General features: G+C 42.6%; 1 protein-coding gene across 4 annotated transcripts in view; it reads right to left on the bottom strand.

Annotated features, from left to right (window-relative positions):
• The window catches only part of armc2 (armadillo repeat containing 2), a 231282-nt gene that overhangs the window by 159975 nt on the left and 58833 nt on the right, over window positions 1-12474 (bottom strand). For all 4 annotated transcript variants that reach the window (XM_070885651.1, XM_070885654.1, XM_070885652.1 and 1 more), the window contains exons 7-8: window positions 6579-6686; window positions 828-1003 (exon numbers count right to left, since the gene is read on the bottom strand). In XM_070885651.1, the coding sequence (XP_070741752.1) occupies window positions 828-1003; window positions 6579-6686 (284 nt within the window). The remainder of the gene's footprint in view (window positions 1-827; window positions 1004-6578; window positions 6687-12474) is intronic.

The raw sequence follows: 12474 nt of genomic DNA, 5'->3' as shown, positions 1-12474 counted from the left end.
GCTGTATATAGATATTTATTTTGAAGATTTTTTTAAATTAATAAGCTGGTGTATATTTCAAGCTGCTGCATAGCCCCCTCCCCTTATGCTGTGCAAGACTGTTTGCACCAACCGTAAAATTTTACTGCATAATTGCTGGGCAAATAGCCCAACTCTGCGCCAGCAGTAAGGATTTCATAGTTGGAGCAGATGATCTGTTAAGACGGAATTTGACAGATCACAAGTTCAGGATTTACACATTGCGGAAATCCCAAACTTGCTGTTCATTTCAAAAGGCAGTATGATGGCGTACTCAGGTTAAGGGGTCAACCATTTAGGACTGAGATGAGGAGAAATTTCTTCACTCAAAGTGTTATGTATTCTCTACTCCAGAGAGCCAGATGCTCAGTCTTTGAGTATATTCAAGTCAGAGAACAAAAGATTTTTGGATACTAAGAGAATCAAGGGATATAGGGATAGTGTATGAAGGTGGAGTTGAGGTAGACGATCAACTATGATCTTATTGAATGGCGGAGCAAGCCCAAAGGGCCGAATGGCCTACACCTGCTCCCATTTATTATGTTTTTATATTCTTATGTTCACACAGTTTCCAGATTCCCTGGGAATTTTGGCCGTTGTGCCAAAAATAGCTTTCTAATTAGCGCATAGAAAGTCTGCAGGCAAGTGCAAGTGTAATGAACGGCTAGGTGCTGTTCATTCGCTGCTGACCATAAAATCTGGGCCCATTCATTTTGGTTAGAAATGGACACCCACTTCAACTGCCAAAACCTAGAAAAAGCCCATGACTAAAAATAGGTTTCCAGAACTTTACAAAGAATCAAACTTACCGCCAGTATGAGTTTAGCCAGCTGAATGGAGAGCTGATCTGAGCCAACATCCACCAGTTTATACAATGTTTTCAGAAGAACAGTTCTCCTTTTACACATTTTCCCCAGCATATTTCCCTCTTGCAGTGTACGATGGAGCTTGTAACATGTTTTGCAGAGATGTTCCACATCGTTGCCTAATCAGAATAAAATAATCATTTCATTTTGCACTCATGTTCTGCAATTATGAATAATTAGTTCCTCATTTAATTATCTTTGTACTTTGTTTAGAGTCAATTTCTATAATTATTTAATTTCTGAGAGCAATCTTTATTTTGCAATAAAAAGGGCCATTTGTTGTTCTAACAGCATGAACTGTAAGAGATCGTGTTAAACTAGCAGATCACGAGAGGATGAGTTGAAACTGGAAGATTTTCTTTCTCTTTTCCAGTCCAAGAAAAGTGACATTAGTGATAACATTTTTTTTTAATCTGCCATTTAAAAAATATTAGGAGGGGCAATTAAAAGGTTGGCCACAGGATTTAAGGGAGATCTTAAAGGAAGAAAGGAGGTGGAGAGGCAGAGGGGTTCAGCAAGGTAATTCTGGTGTGTGTGGGACCTCATCATCATCATCATCATCATAGGCGGCCCTTCGAATGAGGATGACTTGCTTCAAGTGCCTAGGCAACGAATGATGGGGCAATGGGAGGGGAAGTTTGACACTTTGGGGTACTGGGAGCCAGTATAACTTAGTGAAAACAAGGGGTGATGGGTGAGCGGGACTTTGTGCAGAATAGGATATGGGCAGCAGAGTCTTGTTTCAGCTGAAGTTCAAGGAGGGTGGAGGATGAGAGGCCGGCCAGTGGAACATTGGTGTAATCAAATATAAAAAGACAGACTTGAAAGACTTGGGGGCCGAAATTGAGCCCTGCCCCAAACGGGGCGCACTTACCGACCTTTGAAGTTTTTCTCCACCCCAATCTATGGGATGGAGAGTCCAGCGAAATACAGCACTTGGAAATTTTTTCCAGGCGGGGCGGCATTCCGGGCGGGTGCTTAACGGCTTTCGGTCAGGTCAGCCACCCCGCCCAGTCATCAGCGTCGTGATGACATGTCACTGCCTGTTGGTGGCCTGGCCGAACTCGTGGGCTGACCTGGCTATCGGCCGGCAAATAAAATAACATGACACCGGCGGTAGTGCGCCTTCCCCTTTAAGGACGGACGTGCTGCCCAGGCACACATAGCTTCCCACAGGAGAAAGCGGTTAGTGGCACCAGCAGGCGGCAGCGCTGCTCCCGCATGGCAATTTCCCGCGCAGGGCTGAAAAGGGGTCGCCACCGGTTGGTAGGGGGCCCGCGCGCACCCAACCGGACGGGAGCACATTCGGAGCTGTAGTGATTACCGCTGGTAAACCTAGGTAGGGCAATTTCAAAAAAGGTCTTTACTCCACACCAACTAGGCGGAGAATAATTACTGACCCAAGAGAGAGGAAATTTCGGCCTCTTGGATTTATATGGAGGTGACAAAGGCATGAGTGAGGATTTCAAAGACAGACGAGATGAGGTAAGAGTGGGGATGGATAAGCTTATGGAGGTAGAAGTCAGCAGTCTTTGTGATGGAGAGGATATGGGGTGCGAAGCTCAGGTAGGGGCCAAATGGCACTGCGGCTGTGAACAACCTGGTTCAGCCTTAAACAATGGCCAAGGAATACAGAGGACAGGTTTTAAAACCTGAATTTTAGTTTTGCCTTTGTTTCTGGTTTCAGAACTCAATGGTTGATTGCACACATAAGAGCAAAACCTTTGGTTCTAATGTCGTGAATGTATAAATTATTGTTTCAAAATCTGTAAGTGAATCTAAACATACAAATTTACTTCTCTGCTTAACAGAGCTGAAATAAATCTCCTTGTTCATTATTTGACTAGTTAAGGGCTCTAAACAATTTGGCAGTTGTGAAAGTAACATTATTGTCGTGATTTGCTAGCCCGAAAAGGCACTGAAATCTTATTGAACAAATTCACCGAGCAGAAAATTGAAGTAATTAATAGTACTATTCATTGCTGCTAAACAAGAAATTAAGATTAACACTCCAGTTTTCAAAAGCAGAAAATATCCCTCCGAAGTTATTATGCCTTGATTAATTCAAACACTTGTGTCAAAATAGCAGTGCATTAACAGAGACAATTAAATCCATTAGGGTAAGAAAAAGTCAGGCCTGTAAATGAAAAGTTTAGCTAATTATCACTTACATACCCACACTGTGGTACACATTCCAAGAATACCTTTAAAAGAGAAATAAGCAATCCCTTTAGAATCATTACCTAATTACTGTAAATCTAACGTAACATAGGCAGAATTGCTATGTAATAGCAGAACTGCTCAAAGGGCCACATACAACATACAGCTTCTCCTGCTGCTTTTAATTTTCAGTTGGGGATCTTACTCCAAGCTAATTAATCTAGGTAGCCAAGGTCACAGAAGGTACATGAGGCAGAGCCATGCATTACAATTCATATCTCACCAGTACAAAATCAAAGAGAGTACAGGTTGAACCTCCCTTATCCAGAACTCCCTTATCCAGAACCACCCCTCGTCCAGAACCATTCCCGGCCACTGGGTGGTGCATGCGCAGAACTCCAACATGAACAAATTGAAGTCCTTCCTCGCTGCTGACTCCTGCAATCGCTGGCCTGACCCCGCAATCCACTGCCCCCACCACCCCCCCTCCAGCCCATGATTTCTCTGCCGCACTCCCAGCCCCAAGCCAGCCAGCCCCGATATCCCCTTGCTCAGTACCTGCACCATCAAATTTAACGTGACCACCCCTTATGCAGAAAAATCCCTTATCCAGAACAGGCCAGGTCCCGAGGGTTTCGGATAAGGGAGGTTCAACCTGTACTTATAATTCTAAAAGAGAATTATGGTCCGCGTATACCACAGCTCCTTAATATATATATTGTATTTATATTCGATAAACAATTAAAATGAATTAATGTTTAGATGTACATTTTAATTTCAAGTGGATGATTGTGGTCTGCTTCCCATGATATTTCTGTAAAACAGTTTCTTACTCACAGTGTAGTCTGTTTACAATTATGTAATAATTTCCATAAAATACAATTCACAAAGATGATATCAGCACTATGCGATATAAAAGCTATTCTCAACTCTTTTTGCACACACTTGGGTGAGAAAAGCGCAAATCAAAATAAATCTATTTTGAGGACAACAGGGATTCAGAGCTACCTTTTCAAGCAATCGTTTTTGGGCAAGTACTGAACAGATTTTACATACCTGAATGGTTTCCTAAACCATTGCCTATTTTTAAAATGTTTTTACAATTAAATCCAAATATTGCTTACTGTTAACTCCATCTAAAGTATATAATGTATTGTACATATCCCAAGGGTCCACAGTAAGAAGCTGTGTTAAACCATGGGATTTAATTCTTTAGAAACAAAATAGCACATGTATTCAATTATTATCCACTCCCTGCTCCATATTTGTAATCCCACTAACCTATGTTTCTGCGATGGATTCTGTCTTCGTCATTCTTCACCTTTATCATCTGTTTGATGTATATCCAAGTCTCCCCTTTCAGTTTCCTAATGTACCCCTTTCCTGTTCCCTAATATGAGTCTATATTATTGTACCATTGTTACAGGAAGGTACTCAGTAAGATAATGGGACTAAAGGCGGATAAATCCCCTGGACCTGATGGCTTGCATCCTAGCGTCTTAAGAGAAGTAGCGGCAGGGATAATGGATGCATTGGTTGTAATTTACCAAAATTCCCTGGATTCTGGGGAGGTCCCAGCAGATTGGAAAACTGCAAATGTAACGCCCCTATTTTAAAAAGGAGGCAGACAAAAAGCAGTAAACTATAGACCAGTTAGCCTAACATCTGTAATTGGGAAAATGTTGGAGTCCATTTTTAAAGAAGCAGTAGCAGGACATTTGGAAAAACATAATTCAGTCAGGCAGAGTCAGCATGGATTTATGAAAGTGAAGTCATGTTTGACAAATTTGCTGGAATTCTTTGAGGATGTAACGAACAGGATGGATAAAGAGGAACCAGTGGATGTGGTGCATTGGACTTCCAGAAGGTTTTGACAAAGTGCCACATAAAAGGTTACTGCACAAGATAAACGTTCACGGGGTTAGGGGTAATATATTGGCATGGATAGAGGATTGGCTAACTAACAGAAAACAGAGAATCGGGATAAATGGCTCATTCTCGGGTTGGCAATCAGTAACTAGTGGAGTGTCGCAGGGATCAGTGCTGGCACACCAACTATTTACAATCTATATTAATGACTTGGAAGAAGGGACCGAGTGTAAAATAGCCAAGTTTGCTGATGATACAAAGATGGGAGGAAAAGCAATGTGTGAGGAGGACACAACAAATCTGCAAAAGGACATAGACAGGCTAAGTGAGTGGACAAAGATTTGGCAGATGGAGAATAATGTTGGAAAGTGTGAGGTTATGCACTTTGGCAGAAAAAAATCAAAGAGCAAGTTATTATTTAAATGGAGAAAGATTGCAAAGTGCTGCAGTACAGCGGGACCTAGGGGTACTTGTGCATGAAACACAAAAGTTTAGTATGCAGGTACAGCAATTGATCAGGAAGGCCACTGGAATCTTGGCTTTTATTGCAAAGGGGATGGAGTATAAAAGCAGGGAAGTCTTGCTACAGTTACACAGGGTATTGGTGAGGCCACACCTGGAATACTACATACAGTTTTGGTTTCCATATTTAAGAAAGGATATACTTGCTTTGGTGGCAATTCAGAGAATGTTCACTAGGTTGATTCTGGAGATGAGGGTGTTGACTTATGAGGAAAGATTGAGTAGGTTGGGCCTCTACTCATTGGAATTCAGAAGAATGAGAGGTGATCTTATCGAAACGTATAAGATTATGAGGGGGCTTGACAAGGTGGATGCAGAGAGGATGTTTCCACTGATAGGGGAAACTAGAACTAGGGGGCATAATCTTAGAATAAGGGGCCGCCCATTTAAAACTGAGATGAGGAGGAATTTCTTCTCTCAGAGGGTTGTAAATCTGTGGAATTCGCTGCCTCAGAGTTCTGTGGAAGCTAGGTCATTGAATAAATTTAAGACAGAGATAGACAGTTTCTTAACCGATAAAGGAATAAGGGGTTATGGGGAGCGGGCAGGGAAGTGGACCCGAGTCCATAATCGGATCAGCTATAGAAACATAGAAAATAGGTGCAGGAGTAGGCCATTCGGCCCTTCGAGCCTGCATCGCCATTCAATGAGTTCATGGCTGAACATGATCGTATTAAATGGCGGAGCAGGCTCCTATTTCTTATGTTCTTATGTAAAAGAGAAAAATAAGAACATAAGAACATAAGAATTAGGAACAGGAGTAGGCCATCTAGCCCCTCGAGCCTGCTCCGCCATTCAATAAGATCATGGCTGATCTGGCCGTGAACTCCAATCCCATTCTCCAATCTTCCTTCCTTCCCTTTCCTTCCCTCCCGAGGCTCTCACTGACTCCCCAGCCGCTTGCGCTTTCCCCGTTGGGTTTTGAGCGCTCAGCCCCATCTTCCTCCGACCCCCCCCTGCGCGCATGCTTGGCGACCCTCCAATCACGGCCTCCCGTTTCTCCCGCTCATGCTTTGACCGTTGGGCTTTGAGCGCTCAGCCCATCTCCCCCTAATCTAACAAACGCTTTCAAGAAGTAAAAATAGATTTGATTTTCAACCATCAGTGGAAAATCTTATACATGATAAAATAAAATCTACCAACCGCTGTTTAAAGGCTTAAGTTCATCAAGAATAGGCTGGATCTTCATATTCCAGTACAGAATTTCTTCTTCCGTTTCTCCTTCGTATGTCCTTGTTCCACTACTTGAGCCTGAGTACATAATAGCCCAAAATTATATAAATATCTAGATTTAATTCCTTTTGGTTTAGATTAGCTACATGATATGTCTAGATCTACTGTTTATCATAATTGTAACTTTTGAGTTAGATAATAGATAATAAAAATTCTAGTGACCTTACACAATTGGAACTAGCTCAATTTTTATCCCAAAATGAAAAGCAAAGACAACCGTCTTGGAGGGAAACACCACCACCTCCAAGTTCCCCTCTAAGTCACACACCATCCTGACTTGGGAATATATCACCATTCCTTCATCAGCGCTGAGCCAAAATCCTGGAACTCCCTATCTAACAGCATTGTGGGAGTACCTTCACCACATGGTTCAAGCAGACAGCTCACCACCATCACCTTCTCAAGGGCAATTAGGGATGGGCAATAAATGCTGGCCTTGCCAGCGACGCCCACATTTAAAAAAAATACATCCCTAATAGTGTTGGCCATTTATACCGTTTTATGATTCCCCACAAAAGAAACTACAACAATTTTTTTGGTTAAACAGCTTGTAAAAACAGCCATATAGCTTTCCCCTTTGACTCCTTGTTGGCGTATGATTCCATAGAATCAAATGCAGACTGATACCTCACCCAAGGCCATTATTCTCCTGCATTACTCATCCAACAGTGGGTCTTGGAATGCTATTGGAGATCACATTAAGCCTGATTCCAAATTCATCTGAAGAGCACACATGAACTTCCAGCAGGACTGGCTGCTGGAATAATGATCAGCAACCAGAACCCAAGCAGATTTTCCCTTGGTGCACTGAGACAAATTGTTGTGTCTCTATTGGCACCCTGACTGAGATCCATTTTATGAGCAGAGACCGGGGATCAAACTTGCAACCTTTCCAATCTGTACGGCTCAACATCTCACTAGATAAACTTGCTGAGCTGTCAGAAGAGCCCTTAAACACAACAGTAAATGGTAATGTGGTGATTTTCTGTTCATCATACTTGTGAAGCAGGCCTACATAACTCTCTCATAACTCTGCTGCTTGTGAATTGAGGGTAGGGTTGCCACTTTTTGACAACTCCAAAGGTTCTTGTGGCAAGAGAGGAATGGGGCAGGAGTGGGATTGTTTCTCGACTGCTGATGAATAAACTTCAACAATCAATACCTCCACATCAGAAGACAGAGTTGTGGTTAACTGGCCTTCTTGGTTCTCTCCCCCACCCCGAAAAAGAAAAAAATAGACATTTAGTAGAGTTAAATAGAAATTTTTAAAACTACAAATGTTACAAATGCATGTTTGACTCTCCATTTAGAGTCAGGGCTGTAAACAACAGTCTCCTTTAGTTTCAGATAACTCCATTCCAGTATGTTGTATTCGCTGGTCACAGTGCATTTGTTATAAAATGGTGTTTACAAGCCGTTAAACCTACTGGCTACTTCTTTAGTAGTTACCATACCCAATTCGAGTTTTACCTCTTTTCCTCCTCTCTTTTTTGATCAGTTCTATAAAAAGGACTTAACTTTTCTTTTCCTACTTTCCAGTTCCAAACAAGTATCTACACCCAATAGTTAATCTATCTTTTCAGATGTTTAAGAGGTCGCTATGTATTTCTGCATTTTCTGTATTTATTTGACATAGTAACCAGTTTACATTTTAGAAATGTCCAGACACCTCATTCAAAAACAAGACAGTGCAGTCTAAAATGGAACAGATGTCAACTCTATGCAAGGCCACCTTCATGCATCTAGTTTCCTCTTTTTATACATCTGATATGACATTATTTCAAATTAAACTGAGGTTACGACATTTATGTAAGATCGGCTCCACCTCTCAGGCACCCGATGGCACTAACTGCCACGAGCCTGAAGGAGCAGACTGTGCTAAAGCGCAGTCCCCAGACCCCATCACCACCAAGGCCATACCCGTAAACGAAGGGTCACTCATCACAGTTCCCCCAAAGGGGACCGGGACCAGCCAGGATCCCAAACCAAACAACGCCCAGGTCAGCGAGTCAGCAGTCCCCTGTGCATTGCTAGGCAACAGCTCCTCAGGAAGCAGCAGCGACCCAGGGCGCAAAGAAAGGACAGGGAGGTTACAGGCATCTGTGAACCGGCCCGACGCTCGGGACCACAGCAACTGCCCCGAAAGCAGGCAACTTGAGCCAACTGGGTTCCCACTGCCAACACTGGGCACTGAACCGCCACTAGACTGCAGGGACTCAATCCAGCAGCCCTGGAACTAGTTTGTCCTTACGCACTGGTCACTGCATCAAATAGGCATCTCACCAGTCTAATGTACTTGTCTCACAACGGAATCACAAATGTAATGTTTTAATGTATATGAATGCTATGAGCCTCCGGCATAATCTATATGTGGGGGATGGGGGAAGAATGGAGTGGTCAGAGAGACACACACAAACAGCAACCACCAGCACTCTACTGCACCAATCACTCACCCAAAATTGAAACGATCTGCCAAGGGTCAACCAGATAGAGCCCACATACAGCCAAGCCCAGAGCACAGTCAATGCAGAGGCGATTTGCACTAAAGGCTCAGGGGAGAGTGATGTCATGTATCCTACATGGCTACTGTTGGTATTATCACAAGGTGTGCCACCAGAGGGCACAGCAGTGGGACACTTGTAGGTTACCTGTATAGGTGTGCCTGGCCTAGTATAAAAGGCAGGCCACCAGGTGTGATCCTCATTCTGGAGTTAACAAATAAAGGACTACGGTCACTACAGTTCAAGTACAACACATTGCCTCGTGGAGTCATTACGAGAGCATCTAAGGACACAATACTTTTCTAATAACTTCAATGGCCAATTGTTATCACAATACATCCTTTATGTGCCGGTTTCTAGAAGCTCATTAGCTAATAGTAAGTATGTGACCAACCTGAGTATTCCATGATTGATTGACAGGACTTTGGATCAATGCTGGTAAAGACTGGCCAAGAGAGGGTAGGGATGTTGTGCTCCCTTTCAGCTGCCATCAACACCACTGCAGCCTCCACTATGAAATCTAGTTTCACACATAATCCCAGATCAGGACACTCCTGCCCCAAGGCCGTCCCGCTACTCTGGTGTGAGCTGTGCCTCTGTTCTCCTACTTGGCTATGGACCTGGCCTCTCAAAAAAATAGCAGAAGCAATCTCAAAGAATCTTCAATTAAACAGCTATGAAAAATGTAAATTCCTCTGTCAGAGGAAAAGTCAACTGTTACGGAAAAGAAACGATCGAGGTCACTATCTGTCCTTCAGCTTTCGAGAAATTTTGAAAGAGTTCAGTGCAACATGAGACAAATTGTAATAGAAATTGAAATAGAAGTAGAGAAGATGACTTGTTGAGCAGTCCAAAATTAGAGGACACAAATATAAGATAGTTAATAAATCCAGTAAGGAATTCAGGAGAAACATCTTTATCCAGAGATTGGTTAGAATGTAGAAACTTGCTACCACATTGTTGAGGCACATAGCATAGGTGAATTTAAGGAGCAGCTAGATATATACATAAGGGAGAAATAAAAAGAATAAAATGCTGAAAGGATTAGATGAAGATGGGTTGGAGGAGGCATAGACTAGTTGGGCTGAATGATCTGTTTCTATGCTGTAAATTCTATGTAACTCTATGTAAATACTACAAATTCTGAGTCTATGTGTTATTTCAGCTGATTGCATATATCTAATTGCCAAAATAAGTTACCATAAGAACATAAGAACTAGGAGCAGGAGTAGGCCTGCTACGCCATTCAATAAGATTATGGCTGATCTTCGACCTCAACTCCTCTTTCCCGCCCGATCCCCATATCCCTTGATTCCAAAAATCTGTTTATCTCAGCCTTGATTATGCTCAACGACTCAGCATCCACAGCCCTTTGGGGAAGAGAATTCCAAAGATTCACAACCCTCTGAGTGAAGAAATTCCTCCTCATCTCAGTCTTAAATGGCAGACCCCTTATTCTGAGACTCTGCCCCCTCGACTCTCCAGCCAGGGGAAACAACCTCTCAGCATCTACCCTGCCAATCCCCCTCAGAATCTTATATGTTTCAGTGAAATCACCTCTCATTCTTCTAAACTCCAAACAGAATCGGCCGAATCTACTCAATCTCTCCCCATAGGACAACCCTCTCATCCCAGGGATCAATCTAGTGAACCTTTGTTGCACCACCTCTGAGGCATGTATGTCCTTCCTCAGATAATGAGACCAAAGCTGTGCAGAGTACTCCAGGTGTGGCCTCACCAAAACCCTGTACAATTGCAGTAAGACTTCCTTACTCTTGTACTCCAACTCCCTTGCAATAAAAACCAACATGACATTTGCCTTCCTAATTGCTTGCTGTACCTGCATGCTAACTTTCTGTGTTTCCTGTACGAGGACACCCAAAGCTCTCTGAAGACCAATATTTAATAGTTTCTCACCATTTAAAAAATATTCTGTTTTTCTATTCTTCCTACCAAAGAGAACAACCTCACATCTGCCCACATTATACTCCATCTGCCACCTTATTGCCCACTCACTTAACCCTTTGTAGCCTCTATAAGAACAAAAGAACATAAAAAAATAGGAGGAGGAGTAGGCCATACGGCCCCTCAAGCCTGCTCCGCCATTTAATATGATCATGACTGATCCGATCATGGACTCAGGTCCACTTCCCTGCCCGCTCCCCATGACCCCTTATTCCCTTATCATTTAAGAAACTGTCTATTTCTGTCTTAAATTTATTCAATGTCCCTGCTTCCACAGCTCTCTGAGGCAGAAAATTCCACAGATTCACAACCATCTGAGAGAAGAAATTTCTCTTCATTTCAGTTTTAAATGGGCAGCCCCTTTATCTAAGATTATGCCCTCTAGTTCTAGTCTCTCCTATCAGTGGAAACATCCTCTCTACATCCATCTTATCAAGCCCTCTCATAATCTTATACGTTTCGATAAGATCACCTCTCATTCTTCTGAATTCCAATGAGTTGAGGCCTAACCTACTCAACTTTTCCTCATAAGTCAACCTCCTCATCTCCGGAATCAACCTACTGAACCTTCTCTGAACTGCCTGCAAAGCAAGTATATCCTTTCATAAATATGGAAACCAAAACTGCACACAGTATTCCAGGTGTGGCCTCACCAATATCCTGTATAACTGTCGCAAGACTTTCCTGCTTTTATACTCCATCACCTTTGCAATAAAGGCCAAGATTCCATTGGCCTTCCTGATCACTTGCTGTACCTGCATACTATCCTTTTGTATTTCATGCACAAGTACCCCCAGGTCCCGCTGTACTGCAGCACTTTGCAATCTTTCTCCATTTAAATAATGTGTCCTCTTCACAGCTTACTTTCTCACCTAACTTTGTATCGTCAGTAAACTTGGATATATTGCACTCGGTCCTTTCATCTAAGTTATTAATATAGATTGTAAATTGCTGAGGCCTAAGCACTGATCCTTGTGGCACCTCACTCATTACAGCCTGCTAACTTGAAAATTACCCATTTATCCCTATGTTTTCTGTCCATTACCAAATCCTCTATGCATGCTGTTACCCCCATGCCCATGAGCCCTTATCTGGTGTAGCAACCTTTTACGTGGCACCTTACTGAAGCCTGGCACCTTATTGAATGCCTTAGCACCTTATCGAATGCCTCCAAAATAGTTCTGAACTCATTTTATGAATGGAGCAGTTAGAAACCGAAAGCAAGCGAGAAGATTTAAAAAAAAAAAAAAATTTTCAGTTGCAGCAAGCAGGAGGACTTGGGATTGGAATATTTTTTAGATTAATTTATATTGCAGCCAAAATCAGGGCCGGTGAAGTAG

The sequence above is a fragment of the Pristiophorus japonicus genome, chromosome 7 (genome assembly GCF_044704955.1).
Source record: "Pristiophorus japonicus isolate sPriJap1 chromosome 7, sPriJap1.hap1, whole genome shotgun sequence".
NCBI lineage: Eukaryota > Metazoa > Chordata > Chondrichthyes > Pristiophoridae > Pristiophorus > Pristiophorus japonicus.
This window is presented reverse-complemented; position numbering and strand designations above follow the sequence as displayed.